Raw genomic sequence first — 17080 nt, 5'->3', positions numbered from 1 at the left:
TGAAAAGGGAAAAAAAAAAAACAACCTCAGAGCATCTCACTGCTGAGACTCTGAAATATGCCTCAGAGGAGCTCTGCACTCTTCCAATAACATTCTGTGTGAAAGGGATTGTGTGAGAAAAGCTTGCTGTGTGCTTGAACACATTGGCTCGCCTCCACTGCCCTTGTCTGTACAGGTATGCCTGCAAACACGCCTGTCATGGGACCAGGCTGGTGGTGTGGTGCAGCAGTCAGCCAGGGGGGCCCTGTGGTCACGAGATGGGACAGTGCTGCCTGTTCTGTCACGGGGCTGCTTGCACAGCCACTGCGTGTGGAGGGGGAATATCTGCAATTTGGTAATATGATGGGAGTAGCTGTCAGTGCAGAGATGCCAGGAAGGTGTTTATAGCTTTGGTGTATTGCCAGAAGTGGTTCATCCATAGCCAAAAGTTTTCATCCTAATAGTAACATCTTCATGACACCGTTGCTTTGAATACGGACATATATTGGCTAGGATTTTGATTTACGTGCATTTTAATTTAATTCCACATATATTTCCGATAGTAAGAGCTGTTACACATTCTAATTTGAATACCAGAAACAGATGGCTTCTGGTAAGATGTGATTGCAGCCTAAAATATTACAGTCTGTGCCTTAGCAATAAAATTGTCGGAAGGAACCACTTACTACACGTTAATATTTTGTGTCTCTTCAGCATCTACTGGTGCCAGAGGTATGTTCTTAAAGTCTGGAATTTCAATGGCAGTTGCACATTTCATTTGCATATACCATTTTAAATTTTCTTCTCTTACTTTTTTTTGGATGTAGTTCATCCGAAGCCTTAAGCTAGTATAAACCAGCACTACCACCTAAAGAAGATATAGTAGTTTGATGTCACATTCCCACACCAAAAATACTTCAGAAGCAAACCTTGGTGTAAATGTATGGTGAACAAGAACAACAGGCATTTTCAGCCAGGCCAGTTTGCTACCACTTAAACAGCTGTGCTCATGCACTGAGGCAAAGAATAAGTAGCAGTAGCTTGGGGAGAAAGCAGGACTTTTTTGATGTTGCTGGCTTATGTTGATTTAAAGAAAATGTAATTGGATGAATGTTAACCTCTGTTTTACACAATGCAGATAGCTGCAGCAGGGATGGTTTGTGTTTTTCAAATAGCACGTACTTTTCCACATGAAAAATAAAATGTTACAGAACAGCATTGATGTTCTTGTACAGTATGACAAGTGGTATTTGTTTTGGTGCTTCCTAGAAAATCCACAGAAATTGAGATCCGATTTTATTTCTTGTGGTCCTGTACGTTCCTTACAAACCCTTCACTCAGTTTTTAGGTGTTCAGATTGGCACGTGATCAAATTGGCTTTATACACTGTATGAAAATAATGACTTTTTTAGTCATGGCTGCTGTTAATAGCAGAACAGAACTTTCAACTGTTGGTTGAAACAATAAAAATATATTTGGTTTCTGACAGCATGTATTGTAAATGTACATGGTTGTAAAAATTGTTCTTCTTAGAACATAAACTGTAGAGGAAACTATAATACCACGCTTATTTTTTAATTCGTACAAGACTATCTTCCAAGACTATTCTCCTTTTAAATAGATTAGAAGGTGCTTTATAGTTAATAAAATGTTCAGGCCTGTTATACTCTACTACCTTCCTTTAAAATCTGTACTGTTCCATATTATTCCACATTTCATATAATTTTGTTAATTATAGTCTTACTGTAGCTATAAAATAGCTATTTTGTGTTCAGTAAAGGACAGTTGTTTCAATAGGTATAAGAGAATACCAGTAAAGAATGCTACATAGGCTGCCCAGCAAAGGAAAGGAAGTGTTTGGTGGTCAATAAAATAAGTTTCATGTGTTTTAAAAAAAACTTAAATGAGCTTGACTCCTTGGCTACTTTGAGATGTTGTATGGCAGACACAAGGAGGCAGGCTTTGATAAGAAATCTTTGGCCTGCTTAATAGTTGAAGAAATCTAAATTGTGCCATAGGCAGATTTATTGAGAAGCTACTTTTTGATAAATTGCATTGTTTGAGAGGTAGGTCTGTCTTCTGAAAACTTCTGTTGTAATGTTTAAAGCAAATCTGTCCTTAATAGCTGTTGTTTCAGGCTTTCAGTAGCGTTGTAGTAGTACATCTTTTCAAACATGGTTGGTAGTGCTATTAATTTTATTCTTTTGTATCTGTTACTCCTTGATGTTTTAATTCAAACGTTTTGAGAGTTGCCAGAAAAACACATATTCGAAGTGACATCCTGAAACCCACATGGTGTTTGGATATCTAGTAAATGCGGCATGAGATCATATGATTCTAGTAGCTTCTGAAAGTGTTTGATAGTCAGCTAAGCATCAGAAAACATTAACGTGAAATCAGTAGACTTGATCTGTTTAAAAAGATGTGAAGAAAATCTCCCACAATTCTTAAATTCTTCAGATAGAAAAGTGCAAGATAAGTGCTTCAGAAGGATCTTACTTTTGTGTTGACATTTTGTTTTTGTAGGATACAGCAGGAGAGAAAAAGAGGTGATTTTTTTTCCCCCCCACACAACTAGTTGACAGTCTCTTGAATCAGAAGTCATTCAGCTCATAGTGGAAATACCCATCTGCTAAATTTGACTCTCTTTTTACTTTCAAGTTTAATCAGACATCAATGAAGCAAGGTTCTCAGTGCAAACCAATTATAAAACCCTCAATTTTACAGGGGAGAAGGACAAAGTAGAGCTCATGTCCTGAATCAGAACTTTGGGAATACAAAATTACCTTTGAATTTTACAATTTAAATAGTATTTTGTCTAATGATCTTTCCTAAAGCAGAGAACCCTAATAACCAAAATTAAACTTCTGTTTTATTCAACTTCTTACTTGTCTTGATGCATTTTGACCTAATTCAGAATGATTAGTTAGGAAGATGCATATAATTCAGAAGTATTAATGGAAGTAAAAGTAACTAGTGTTTGCTGTATTTCACTGGAGAGATTCTGCATATACTTACTGAGTGGGTTTAACTGTGACATCCTAGAATGGAAATGCATAAAATAGTGTTATTAACATCAGTTAACTACTAAAATCAAATTCTGTAGCTTTCCAGTTTAAATACTTTTGTACAAGTTTTATATAATCCATTTGTAAGAGTACATTTACCATATTCTTATGTTGCTGGTGTCATAAAGCAGTTTTGCTTGCTACTAATAGTACAAAGTATTTAAAGCCTATTATTAGAGATCAGGTACTGAAGAATAGATTTACTAATTCTTTACCCAGAATAAGTTAATTGATCAAGTCAAATATTTAAGAAGTAGATCTCCATTTCATAGTGTACTGGAGAATTTTTCTGATTGTGCTGTGAGTATAAACTAAAAGTATTTCTCATTTTTTTCCATTGCTTTTTTTTTGTCTTCAATCTTAGTTTATTTGCTTTGATTTGTTTCAGACATTTGTAAGTAGGAAAAGTGTACTCAGAAAACTGTTTCGTGACAGTAGGAAAACTGTCCTCTGAACACTGCATGCTGTTTTTCTGTAGAAACAGAGGAACAGGCAGAACTGATGGGCATAACGAAGATAAATACATGAAACCCACAGACCTCAGAACAAGCTGTATGTAGAACTAAATAGTAAAGATGTTAACTACTGTGTAGTGTTTCTGGCATGTGCTCTGATTACAGAGGTAATATTTTAAAAGAAACTGCTCTGACAGAGACAGGAATGAAAATAATAAAATAGAACAAGTACATTTCAGAGATTAAAACTTAATTTCTGAGGTGCGTGTATTTTTTAGACTCCTAAAGTTTAGTTGTACAGTGTAAATATACTAACATGCATTTTTCCACCAAATATTTCACATTCTTTTGGTGGATCTGTTCAGCTTGAACCTCTGAAAGTAGAATGAAGAACTGCCTGAGATTTGCTGCTGCTTCTGAAGAAGGGATGCATCAATGTCAACATTTCAATTTTACAGAATAGCAGAATCATTGAGGTTGAAGAGAATTGTGGACATCATCTAGTGTAATCTCCTGGTCACTAGTTCAAGTTAGTCAGGACTGTGTCCAGGCAGGTTTTGAATGTCTCTGAGGATGGAGACTCTACAACTTCTGGGAGCAACCTGTTCCAGTGTTTGACCACCCTTGCAGTAGAAGTTTTTTTCTTATATTTAAATGAAATTTCTAGTATTTCATTTTGCACCTGTTGCCACTTGTCCTGTCATTGGGAACAACTGAGATGGGTCTGGCTTTGTCTTCGCTCCCTGCTGCCCCCCTTCCTAGGTCAGGTATTGATGCACTATCATGTATCAAGGCCAAACAGTCCCAGTTCTGCCTCTTCTGGTATGACAGATACTCTTAGTCCATCGTCATTTTTGTGGTCCTTCCCATGTCTCCTCTACTGGGGAGCGCAGGACTGGACCCAGCACTCCAGGTGTGTCTCACTGGACCTGAGTAGGAGAGAGGGATCATCTCCCACAACCTGCTGGCATTCTCTTAATGCAGTGCAGGATGCTATTAGCAGTTAAGGTTAGGAAACATATCTCAGTCGTGCCCACCTAGAGTTTTTTGGTTCACCGCAGAGTAGTTGAGAGCACAAAATGGGTTTCTTCCACTTGAAACTGAACTAGAATGTGTTCCACACGAGTGCTTCGAATTTACTCTCCGATAGCTACAAGCTGGTTTATTCATATGAACTTGTCTCTAACTGAAGAGTATCTACCTTCTCCTTTTGCCTTCTTGAGAGCTCAATTACTACATCCCACAGTTAAGGTAGTTCTTCCATTTTAATTATAAATGTTTTGTTATCTGTATTAGAATATAGAGATAGGCTTTAAAAACACTGTTTAAATATTGTGTAAAAGTTTAGAAATGTGGCGATTCCACTTATAGATCTCTTATTCAAATTTTTGAGAGCAAAGGTGGTCTTTAAACTGTGGTGAAGAAAGGCAGTATAGAATACTGAGTCATATCTTAGGATAAATAATAGATGTTATTAGCTTACTTGGGTTGTCTCATCTGACCTTAATAATTACCATCCTTGTTTGGAATTGCAGGTTTTTTTCATTATTTACCTTGTTTACAAGTTGCTGTTCTTCAAATAATTGTGAATTTTAATGTAACTCACTATAACTTTCAGTAGTTTTAAGGAAGAAACATTTTACTTGAGATTGTTTTGACTTGACAAGGTTTGTCTGGCATGTAACATAACCTTGGAATTCTGCTCTGTAGGATTTAGAATATTATAAAAGAATCTGAAGTGAAGAGGGTGTCAAGCCTTTTATTGTTTTGGGTTTCTTAGTGAAATTTGTGTTGTCTTCCTCCCAGCCCACACCTTTCTCCTCAGAAAGAAAGATCTTTTTTCCCTTGCATTTCTCCTTAAACTAATTTTACTTGAAAGTATTTATAAATAATTTGTATTCTCTGGAAAATTTCAGATTTTGAGTGGATTCTACTAGCCTAGTACTTTTCTTGTCTTGTGCCAATTTTCTTCTCCATTATATGATGCTGAGGAGCTATAGGACCCTCCAAAGTTTGTTTGTCTGTGCTATTAAATCTATTTTAAATTCTCTTAATTCAGACACCTTTGAGTTGGTCATGTAGAAATAGCATATATCCGTGATATGCATGCAAAAATTACATGATTGATATGATACGTTAATGTTCATGAAAGCAAGAATAATTCATATTCTGTGCAGATGTATTCTTTAGGAAAAATACTTTTACAGTAGTTTTAGTACAATCTAATTTTCGTGTTTTTGTGTCCCCCTACTCCGCACATTTGTATTCCAGCTATTGTTTTCCTGTTCCGAGCAGTTTACAGACATTTTTCTGTCAGTGGATTGATTGACAGTGGGAAGAGGAAGGTGCAGAAAATCAGTGAATAATAAATTACAGAGAAAAAGCTTTCATCTCTTAATCAGAATCAAAATATGACTAAAGGTTATGGAAATGTTTTTGTTACTATTTAATGTTAATTGTGGAATATGTGAATGAAAAGTATTAAAAGTATTCCAGTTCTTATTAATTTATTTTTCTGTACTGGAAGAGAATTAAATATGTGTTAGGGGAAAAGAACTGTAATCTTTTGATTCTGGTAGACCAGGAGAAATCAAGATAGATAAGTAGGACAGAATTGAGAACACAGAATCAGTGTATTGTGCATACTTGCTGGCTAGAACTTTGGTTCTCCAGTCTTTTTACTTGGCACAGAGTTAGTTTAAAATGGGAGCAGGGGGAGTGTCAGTTGTTATCCAAACATAAATCTGGAATAACTTACTGTGTATTAGGAATGAATGCCTGGCACATACTGAAGACGAAATACTCGCTCTGAAATTGTGCTGTGTATTAGCAAAGGAAAAATAACGTGGTATTACGTGACATAAATAAAAGCAGAGAAGTTTCTGTAAAGCTCACTGTATAATTCCTTCCAGCACACCCACACTTAGTATTTACTGAACAAAGATTAAGGGCAACAAATCAAGACATAAATTTTGTCGTTGTCTTGGCAAAACATTTTTCTGAGAATGATTGCTTGCCAAGTCTTTATGAATTTGAAGATAAATGTCCTGTCTGCAAACTGAGAGCAAACCCTTTTTAGTTAATAATTGGCTAAACAGTCCTGTCTTTGTGCGTAGAAGATTACAAGTGACTTTAGCCCTACTTAAAATATTAATAATATTTAGACATAAGCACGATGTAGCCTTTACCTCTTTTGTGCTTCACTTTCTGCTTATACTCCCGTTGTTAGCCACATTAAAAATCTTTCCTTCTGCTTGGTTTGGGTAAAGGAGACAAAAAATGTAGATTGTAAATATAGATCAAAAAGACCAAGTAATTTCATTCATTTGTGTGTTTCCAAGTATTCCAGATCTTCATCATAGTATTGAATAGAGATGACAATTATAGGTCAGTTATTTCCAAGAGTGGCTGCGTTCTCAAAATGCTTTGTTTAGGCTTTAAAGTCTTGGAAATTTTTCCAGCTATGATGTGTAGTTTTCATTGTCTTTTTATATCAACATTTTTAGCAGCTTGGCTTCTCACAGAAGAAATCTAATATCAAATATTACTGAGCAAATGGTAATGTAAGTCAAGTTGTTTAGTTTTATGGAATATTACTGTGGTCATTAAGGACATTTTAAACGTTTGCAACTCAGGTTCTTGAAGAAAAGTGCTCCAAAATCATTTTGATGTAAAATGAGGTCTCTAGTCATTTAAAAAATCATGTGCTGTATTTTTAAAATGTGAAAATTTGTGTGATTTAGCAAGCACAGTAATAACGCACTCTATTGCTTTTACAGTATTATAGAAACCAAGATAGCTGTATTTAAAAGAATGTAAATAATTTCCGTTTTCTTTCAGAAACAGAGAAAAAAATCTTAACTTGTGTTACATTTGGCCTTCACAGCAAACAGAGATTTTGGAGGTGATAAATAGTTGGCTTCTTGCTCAGGAGGTCTTTGCTACTGAGATTACTTGTCAACATAAACATGGAGGACAGTTCTTTGAACATTAATTACTAGTTTAAAATTTCACTGAGGATACTAACACAGGAAAATGTTATGTTTTGTTTACTCCTGCTGAAAATTCAGTAATGAAGTAAGTTTGCCTATTTGCTGCAAGTTAGATAGGATAAGGACAGTAAATGGATTTCCTTCTCTAGATCAAAACGTATCTTTAGTTACTATTGTGTATGCTTACCAAAAGTAATATTTGTGTGATAAACTACATGTAAAAGAGAAAGGTACTTAAGACTTATAATTGGCAAAAGTAGTAGTTTTGAAAAAAGTGTAGTCTTGTAGGAAATGTAAAAAATAGAACAACTGAGCACTTCGTCATTGTCTATAATAAGGCAAGGTATTACTCGTTTAGGTCAAAATGCGATAAGTACAACTTCAGTGATTAGTGTCTTCATATTTACTTGCCTATTGCTCTTTATACACAATTTTAAAAGCAAAAATTCAAAATATTAAAAGAATATTATTTTTATTTCAGTACTGTCTGTAGGGGCAAATACAATATTATTTCCTCTGTATCCTATTCAGCTTTTGTCAGAAATACTGTATTCTTTCAGTTTTTCAACTATTTCATTTTCTTTCTGCATAATAAGTTAAAAGATTGTTAATAGTTTTTCAACCTCCAATCAGAGTTTTGACTAGAGCACCACTGAGTAAAGCAGTAGGTGTACCAAAGTGTACTTAGCAGCATTTTCATAGAATTACATGATGAAGGTTTGGGTTGGAAGGGACCTTAAAGATCATCAAATTCCAACCCTCCTGCCACGGGCAGGGACACCTTCCACTAGACCAGGTTGCTGAAAGCTCCATCCAACCTAGCCTTGACCACTTCCAAGAATGGGAAGCGTCAACAATAGTTTACATAAACGTCATAATCTTGGTCACCACTTACTTCAGGAAGAAGGAAAAGCTTTTGCCCTTACTTCAATGATTGCGTCATCAGAGGTGTGTCTCTGGGCAGGTGTGTCTCTTGATATGCAGTATTCCTTTTGAATTTATTACTGTGTGTGAAGAGGTGAACAGGTAAAAATTCGGAACTTTGAAAGTTCTTAAAGGTTGCCACAAACTCTTTTAATTTGCTAAGTTAAATTAAGTGTGCTTTGACCTTTTGCCAGCTAATAAGATGCAGTTCTCCCTTGTGATGTATATTGATGCTGGTAAATGTGAGAGGGTTCAATGGGTAGATGTGGTATATGTCTCACTATGTATTTGGTTGTGTGATACAGAAATGTCATTGCTGCTACAGATGGAACACATTTAACCTTCGTTCAGATTACATAAATAATCTGTAGAATGTCTGTGTTTGTATAGGTAGGGCATGTATTAAATTCTATGATTTTATGCCATGAAACGTGTTCAGGGAAGCTTGCAATCATATAATGTACTTAAAGATCAGTTTAGTTGAAGACTGTAAGATCCAACATAAGATTATGACACTTTAATCTGCAGTAAACTCAAATTAATTTGAGTTCCTGAAATGCAAATCTCTTTGTGTGGATTTCTTTCCAATATAATTTCAAATTTACATGCGGTAGTTTCAGAATTTAAATGTTAATATGACAGGATCATGAAGATAAATAAGATGAGTTTAAGTTTATGTATCAGTAATTAGTTTAATTTTAGTGTTGTCACATAACAAAAATTGTATTTGTTATGTAGTTAAACTTTGTCTTGGTCAGTTATTTTAGTTGTTCATAGACTTTACTCATTCCTGAATATTGACTCAGAGTAGACTTTTATATGGTTGTTCGTAGTATCATGGAATGGTTTGGGAAGGCCATCCAACTTGACCTTCCAAAGATGAGGCATACACAGTGTAGGTAACTGCACTCTGGACAACCAGTTTCATTGCTTCTCTGCCCTCATAGTAAAGAATTTCCTCCTTGTATTTAATGTAAATCTGCCCTCCTTTAGTTTAAAGCCACCACCCTTTGTCCTATCACTATACTGATAAAGAGTCCCTCTCCATCTTTCTTGTAGGCTCCTTTTTGGTACTGAAAGGCCACTATGAGGTCTCCCTGGAGCCTTCTCTTCTCCAGGCTGAACAACCCCAAATCCCTCAGCCTGTCTTCATAGGAGAGGTGCTCCAGCCCCTTGATTATCTTTGTGGCCCTCCTCTGGACTCATTCTAATATGTCCATGTCCTTCTTGTGCTGGGGGCCCCAGAGCTGAACGCAGCACTCCAGATGGGGTCTCACAGGAGCAGAGCAGAGTGGGAGAATCACCTCCTTTGGCCTGCTGGCCATAATTCTTTTGAGGCAGCCCTGGATATGATTGGCTTTCTGGGCTCCAAGTGCACATTGCTGGCTCTTGTTGAGTTTGTCATTGACCAACACCCTCAAGTCCTTCTCAGGGCTGCTCTCAATCCAGTCTCCTCCCAGCCTGTATTTGTACTTGGGATTGCCCCAGCCCAGATGCAGGACCTTACACTTGACCTTGTTGAACTTCATGGGGTTCACGCGGGCTCACCTCTCCAGCCTATCCAGGTCCCTGTGGATGGCTTCGCTTCCCTCCAATGTGTTGACTGTACCACACAGCTTAGCATCACTGGCAAACTTGCTGAGGGTGCGCTCAGTCCCACTGTCCATGTTGCCAACAAAGATATTAAACAGCACCGGTCACACTACTGACCCCTGAGGAATACCACTCGTCACTGGTCTCCACCTGGACATTGAGGCACTGACTGCAACACTTTGAGTGCAACCATCCAGCCAATTCCTTATCCACTGGCTTGTACATCAATCAAATTAACATCTAATTTAGACAAGGATGTTAGGTGGGACAGTGTCAAATGCTTTGCACAAGTGCGGGTAGTTTCTCATCAGTTTTCTTCCCTTGTCCACGAATGCTGTAACCCCATCATAGAAGACCGCCAACTTTGTCAGGCACAATCTGCCCTTAGTGAAGTCATGCTGGCTGTCACCAGTCACCCCCTTATTTTCCATGTGCCTTAGCATAGTTTCCAGGAGGATCTGCTTCATGGTCTTGCAGGGCGCAGAGGTGAGAGTAACTGGCCTGTAGTTCCCCAGTCTTCCTTTTTTCCATTTTTGAAAAATGGGGGTTATGTTTCCACTCTTCCAGTCAGTGGAAACTTTACCGGACTACCGCAACCTCTGAACATGATGGACAGTGGGTTAGCAACTTCATGCGCCAGTTCCATCAGGAACTTTGGATGTATTTCATCAGGTCCATTGGACTTGTGCACCTTCAGGTTCTTTAGCTGGTGTCTCGAACCTGATCCTTTCCTGTAGTGGGTGGTTCTTCATTCTCCTAGGCCCTGCCTTTGTATTCTGTGCCTTGGCTGGCTAGCACACTTGCTGGTGAAGACTGAGGTAAAAAAGTCATTGAGTAGCTCTGTCTCCTCCATATCCCAGGTAACCAGGTCTCCTGTTTCTTTCTGGAGAGGGCCAACCTTTTCCCTAGTCTTCCTTTTATCACTGACGTTCTTACAGAAGCTTTTTTTGTTGCCCTTGATGTCCCTGGCCAGATTTTAATTCTGTCAGGGCTTTAGCTTTCCTAACTTGATCCCTGGCTGCTAGGACAATGTCTCTGTGTTCCTCCCAGGCTACCTGTCCTTGCTTTCGTCCTCTGTAGGTTTCCTTCCTGTGTCTGAGTTTGTCCTGGAGCTGGTTGTTCATCCATGCAGGCCTCCTGGCATTTTTGCCTGACTTCCTCTTTGTTGGGGTGCATTGCTCCTGAGCTTTGAGGAGGTGACCCTTAAATACTCATCCATCCCCAGGCAGAGCTCCATGCACTCCAGCTGCTCACTGACGTAAAGGGCAACATCCCCTCCTCATCTCCCCATTCTTCACTGTCTCTCATCCTTCACTGAAAACTTAAATAGAAAGTTGCTAGGTTGTTCTATCAGTTACTTATGCAAGAGCAGAGAGACATTAGAGGACACAGGTACTTCAGTGTATGTTTTTGTTATGTTTTGGTCTTTAAATGGTTGGGCAGCCCAACAGCTTTAACATTCAAAAATGTGTCAGTTTTGCAGTCCTAAATAAGGTGTATATATATATTTATGCTCCGTATGGTTTGAATAATCAGTTGTATATGAAACAGGAAATACTATTGTTAAAACCTAGATAAACTAGTTAAATTGTGATGCTTACCAGAAAAACGTAGGTAAGTTTTATGGAGAGATCTCATTTTATTAGACAAACTGCTAATAGGTGGAAAATGCAGATAAGCTTCTGTGCATATAATGCTTTCTTCCATAGCAAGCATCAGGTTAAGTACAGGCTGAAAACAGTTGTTTTATGTGTGTTTACTGAGATAATTTGAAGTGAAAAGGTTCTCTCTAGTGCATAAAAAGATGCTTGGAATAGGAGAGAGAGTAAAGATGTGAGGCAGTAAAGGTTCACTTGCAGAACGCTATCAGCACTGGGATATGCTGTAATGTTCATGATAATGTTCAGGAGAGTTTAAAAAAAACTGTATAGTTCTTATACTCTGCATTTGAAGGTGTTTTGCAGGACACCTTTGATGGTCAGAAATGAGAGTTTAAATAGAGTGGTTTTGTGGAAAAATGTTACTGTCTCCATTGGGTTACTGAATCGTTCTGTCCATTATCCCTTCTGTGTGTAGTAATTCTGATAAATAATAGTTGTTTGGTTACATCCACAGTTTACTAAAGCATATGAAGTTTTGCCATGTACATACATGAAATTCATGTTTTGATAATTCTGTTCATCATTTTTAACCAGAGGATAGTAATCATAAGCTTTTCAAGATCACACGAAAGAACTGTAAACTTTACTTGCAGGGAAAGTTTAATAAAGTCTGTTTTGTCTGATTTGAAGATCAGGTTTGTGTCCTTGTTTGCCTTTTGATGATGTGTATGCATTTATGTGGGTACAATAGATTGTTAATTCCGTTTGTTAAAGTAATGGTTTTGAAGTTGACTAGTTCCTGCTACAGGAAACTTCTTTTTTTTTTTAAAGTATATCCATACACTATGTACTTATATATGAGTTGTGTGGAAAATTATTTGTGGATACTTAGGGAAAAAATCAGCTTGAAGCTCGTATTAGAGAGTTGCATTGGAGAGTAGTGAATATTTAGAAAAGCACTTACAGTGATACAACCATCAATTTGAAATGAGCAGAGATACTCATTGTGAAAAATAAAGCATAAATCTTAGAAAAAAAATACTTCCTAGTATTTATGCAAGATTGAATAGATCTCAAATTACCTGTCAGTGCTCAGTAGCACTGTAGTATTGCATTGTTTCATTGATGAGTTTGTCTTTCAGATATAATGGGAGGTGAATTGCTTTGTCTGGTAATGGGTTTTGCCTTAGATACTTAATCTTTTTTTTTTTTTCCATGTTTTGTTTCCTTTAAGGTCGTTTGTATGCAATGCAAACAGGCATGAAGATTGATAGTAAAACCCCAGAATGCCGTAAATTTTTATCTAAGCTTATGGATCAGTTGGAAGCTGTAAGTATAATTTATTGCTGTCCTTTAAAATTATTCATGATGTTATTTTAATTTCTATTTAAGCTTCTGCAAATACTGTCTTTTCTATGTCATCATTCTTTGAAGCAACTGTTCCGTATGCAGGCTTAATGTAAGAATTTAAGTGGTATGTCATAAATCAGCAGAAGGGTTGGAAGGAGATAAAGCTGTGTGTGTGTGTATTTATGTATGTGTATATATATGCATGCATAATCATAACTGTAACTTCATACAGTGGACATTTGCCATAAGATTTTGATCAGACAATGTGAATTACGATACTTTATATATATTCTCATGAGAAATCATAATTAATTATGAAATATATGGTGGAGACCTTTTTATTGATTTGTCTTTCCTTGAAGTCTGTGAGAGTTATTTGTAATGCTCTAGGAGTGATTAGCTTAGTCCTTACTGCTTTTAAAATCTTTGACCTAGTTTGTACCCTGGGAGTTTCTTTAAATGTTCTCTAAAAGATAAACGTACTTTTGATGTTATCCTCTGTTAGAGATTAGGGATCTTCTACTATGATTTTTTGTAAGCATAGTCTTATCTGTTGTGGTTAAGAGGTAGTTATGCCTTGCTCTTTTGAGCAGACCTGGTAGTATTAAAAAGCAAACAGTCTTAAAAAGAACAGAGTTAAGGTAAGAAAGGTAGTCGTTGTACAGATAGTTTAAATTCCAGGAGCTGTTTGTGTTCTTGTTCTGTAGAGTAGTTTTCGATAGTCTGGGAGGAAGTAGTGCATGGATTTTAAGGTTTAAGTGCTCATTTAGAAGCAGAAAGTAACACTGAAAAATGAAGTGGCACTTCTTTTTGTGTTCAGTGTTAATGATTCCATCCACAAACTAACCATAGAAATACCTGAAGAATTGGTGTGAAACTAATGCAACAGCCTTCAGTTCTTCAAGGAAAAAAATGAAACGTGAACCATTTGCCTTGTATTCATACTTTGTTGTTCATGTTATGTTTTATTACTGATTTTTTTTGGCAATGGAAAATCCTGTGTACAGTGACTTGGTGTGTTATTGCATCAATTTTTGATATCTTCAGTGGGTCTGGTTCTCATACTGAAAAGGGAAGAGGTAGCAAGAGAGATAAGATTTAAATCTCTGAAAGGTGTTCCCCTTCATTCCGTAAGGATTCTTGAAGGTGTATTGGACCCCTTGTGGTACTGCAGCAAGTAATCTGTCTGTAGTGTGCGGTTACCCCTTTTGTTTCAAATTTGGAAAAAACAGAAAACCAGCTAAACCCCCAGTTTAATATCTCAGTTTAAGGTTCTCTCTGTGACAACTGATGCAAAGGTATCAAAATTCCTTTTATGTAGCCAGGTGGTGGAAGACTGAAGAGAGTGCTTCTAAGCAGGTGTAATACAATATTTGGGGGGCTAGGAAGCTTGAGTGTATTGGTAAGTTGGTGTGTGAATACCTCTGCAGTAATTTAATAGCAGCCATTGTCAGTCTACCTGTACCAGCAGGGGGCACAAAGGAGTGTTACAGGTCTGCGCTAAATGGTTCTCACAGCTTTCTGTGGCTTGCCACAATTATTTTAGAGGTTAAGACAGAAACTTACAAGTGATCCTGAATTTTTTAGTAGCAAAGAACAAAACGATATAGGTGTATCTGTAAATTACCAAATGTGTTAATTTGCAAGCAATTTCCTACTATTTCAAATATGTGTAATTAATTAAATACAGTAATTTTAGATATAAAATGCTTGTTTCAGTCAGAAATATTTTTACATATGATTGTGTTGTTTTGTTTTTTCAATAGGTAACTGTTTCATTTAAATATGTTTACTAAAATTAAACCAATTTGCTTGATTTTAGGGTCGAGTTATGAATCACAGTTTTAAAAAATGGTACTACTGTACTGAATCACAAATTCAGATGTTTGAAGGATAATTTCAGAAGTAAATAACTTGGTTAACTTGAAGTTTTGAGGAGCTTATGTATCTGAATGCCATTTGTGCATTTGAAATTATCTCTATTGAACACTAGATTAAGTATAGCAATAAATTATTTTCCAAGTGTAAGGTATGCATATAGGCTGGTAAAATACATATTAGCAATTTGCTTTCTCTGTGAATTTCAATATTTCATTTCAGATGTATAACTTGCAGTTTACAAAGTATAACTTTTTTTATATAACTTTGTTTTTTATGTGTCATAATTTGTAAAATTAATACTTTTTGAAAAATATGTAGGAGTTTGACAAGTCTGCAGATTTGAAGTACTATTTAGAAAGTTTATTTTTCACTACTGAAATCAATTTTAAAAAAATATTCTGTGTATTAAAAAGTTGGCAGCAACGTAAAAAATATTATGGAAGTGTAGCTTGCGTGATTAAATTTTCCTCACACACTCGAAGTGAAAAATAACACCCATTCAGATGCTGGTTTTAAATCTTTTGGCAAAATAAAGGCTGCAGGTTAGTATCATGCAGTGTTCCTGTTTTTGTTCTCTAAGGATAACCCAAGATTTCCTTATGTGCAAACAGTAAGCCTATTCAGAAGCTGTAAGTCCACCTGTTGTAACTGTTAGTGGATTATTTGCTTTACTGATTTTTATTAGGAAACCTGAGGATTCTTGTACTCCAGCATCTTTGAAAAGAGGTCTTTCAATTGCAGCACACTGCTTAGACTGAAAATTCCAGTAAATCCATGGGTCACTAGACCAGTTAAGGTGGGGCTCAAACTTGGTGAAAGATGTAATGCACTGCAGTGAAATATAAGAAAGAAGATGCATAGTCACTCTGATCTACAGTACCTTAATAATGTATGCAATACTTTATCAATTGAGCTGTGTTGAATTGCAGTGCATGCTTCAGAGTCCTTTGTCTTTTGGATAAAAAGGGGAAAATATCTGCAGATATTCCTTCAGAATATTACAGTTGTATATTTTCGTGTTTGTTTTTAAGGTGATTTTTCTTTAAAAAGTATTTTCTACTAGAAGATAGTATTAAGATCTACTTATTCTTAACATCTCTCTCTCCAAAAGAGCGTATTTTCTCTTTGGCATGCTACTTTTAGTGTTTGTTATGTTAGAAGGTGGAGATTTGAAAAAATAATCAAAGTGCATATGGTTTCTTTTTTAAATTGTACTCGGGTTTGTCTAAATCAGCAGCTGCTTCTTGTGTTTGAATTAGATTGAAGTTCTAGGGTCTAATAAGGTAATGAATGTATTTTTTTCAACTTTTTTTCAGATGAAAAAGCAATTTGGTGATAATGAAGCAATTACTCAGGATATTGTTGGTTCTGCTCATGTGGAGAATTATGCTTTGAAGATGTTTTTGTATGCAGACAATGAAGACAGAGCTGGGCAGTTTCATAAGTAGGTGAAAACCTTTGCTTTGTTGTCTGAATTAAGATACTGGTCAGGAAATTTGAATTTTCAAACTCTTTTCAATTTGACTATAAGCAGGAGTTGTGCTTTAATGCATTCATCTTCCAGAAAACTCCACGTGTTACTATTTCTGTCTCTAACTTCATTGGTATATTCCATCTTGTGTTCTTTAAGTGGTTGCTGACCTCCTGTCAAGCCTTCTAATTAGCCTTCTCAGACTAATATTGAACTTGTTGTCATGTATATTATGTCTTTTACTGTCCAGTGATATCAGAATTGTTGTGATGATGCATGATGTTTGATTTACAGTGATTACTACAGCATGCTGATGATTTGGCTGGGCCCTTTTGAAGATAGTACAGGATGTCCAGTGTCCTGTATTGAACATTCCAAACTAGAAACTAACACATGTCCTGCCTGAAAAAATATTTAAGACTTTCTGCGTAGTGGTCATATCAGTCAATATGTTCCTAAATTTTAACATTAAGTTCTGTAGCATCAGATTAAAAGAAGAAATCAGGGAAGATTTGTTTGAAACAAGCCAGTGTAATCTAAACTGCTAAAATGTGATCCTAAGAGGATGACATTGCCATGTTAGCAAAGTGTTTTCTTTTTTTTTATAGAAACATGATAAAGTCATTTTATACTGCAAGCCTCCTGATAGATGTTCTGACAGTATTTGGGGAGCTCTCTGAAGAGGTAAGTGGTAAGGATGTATGATTGCTTTTCGTAGCACAGTTGCAAGTTACTGTTCTAGTTCTGCAATATTTTATTTTTTTTT

General features: G+C 36.4%; 1 protein-coding gene across 2 annotated transcripts in view; it reads left to right on the top strand.

Moving 5' to 3' along the window:
• The window catches only part of VTA1 (vesicle trafficking 1), a 41213-nt gene that overhangs the window by 1684 nt on the left and 22449 nt on the right, over window positions 1-17080 (top strand). For both annotated transcript variants that reach the window (XM_080588093.1, XM_080588092.1), the window contains exons 2-4: window positions 12847-12941; window positions 16160-16287; window positions 16923-16998. In XM_080588093.1, the coding sequence (XP_080444219.1) occupies window positions 12847-12941; window positions 16160-16287; window positions 16923-16998 (299 nt within the window). The remainder of the gene's footprint in view (window positions 1-12846; window positions 12942-16159; window positions 16288-16922; window positions 16999-17080) is intronic.

The sequence above is a fragment of the Anser brachyrhynchus genome, assembly GCF_964034855.1.
Source record: "Anser brachyrhynchus genome assembly, chromosome: 3".
Classification (NCBI taxonomy): domain Eukaryota; kingdom Metazoa; phylum Chordata; class Aves; order Anseriformes; family Anatidae; genus Anser; species Anser brachyrhynchus.
The sequence above is the reverse complement of the archived record's forward strand: the minus strand, read 5'-3'. Positions and strand labels throughout refer to the sequence as shown.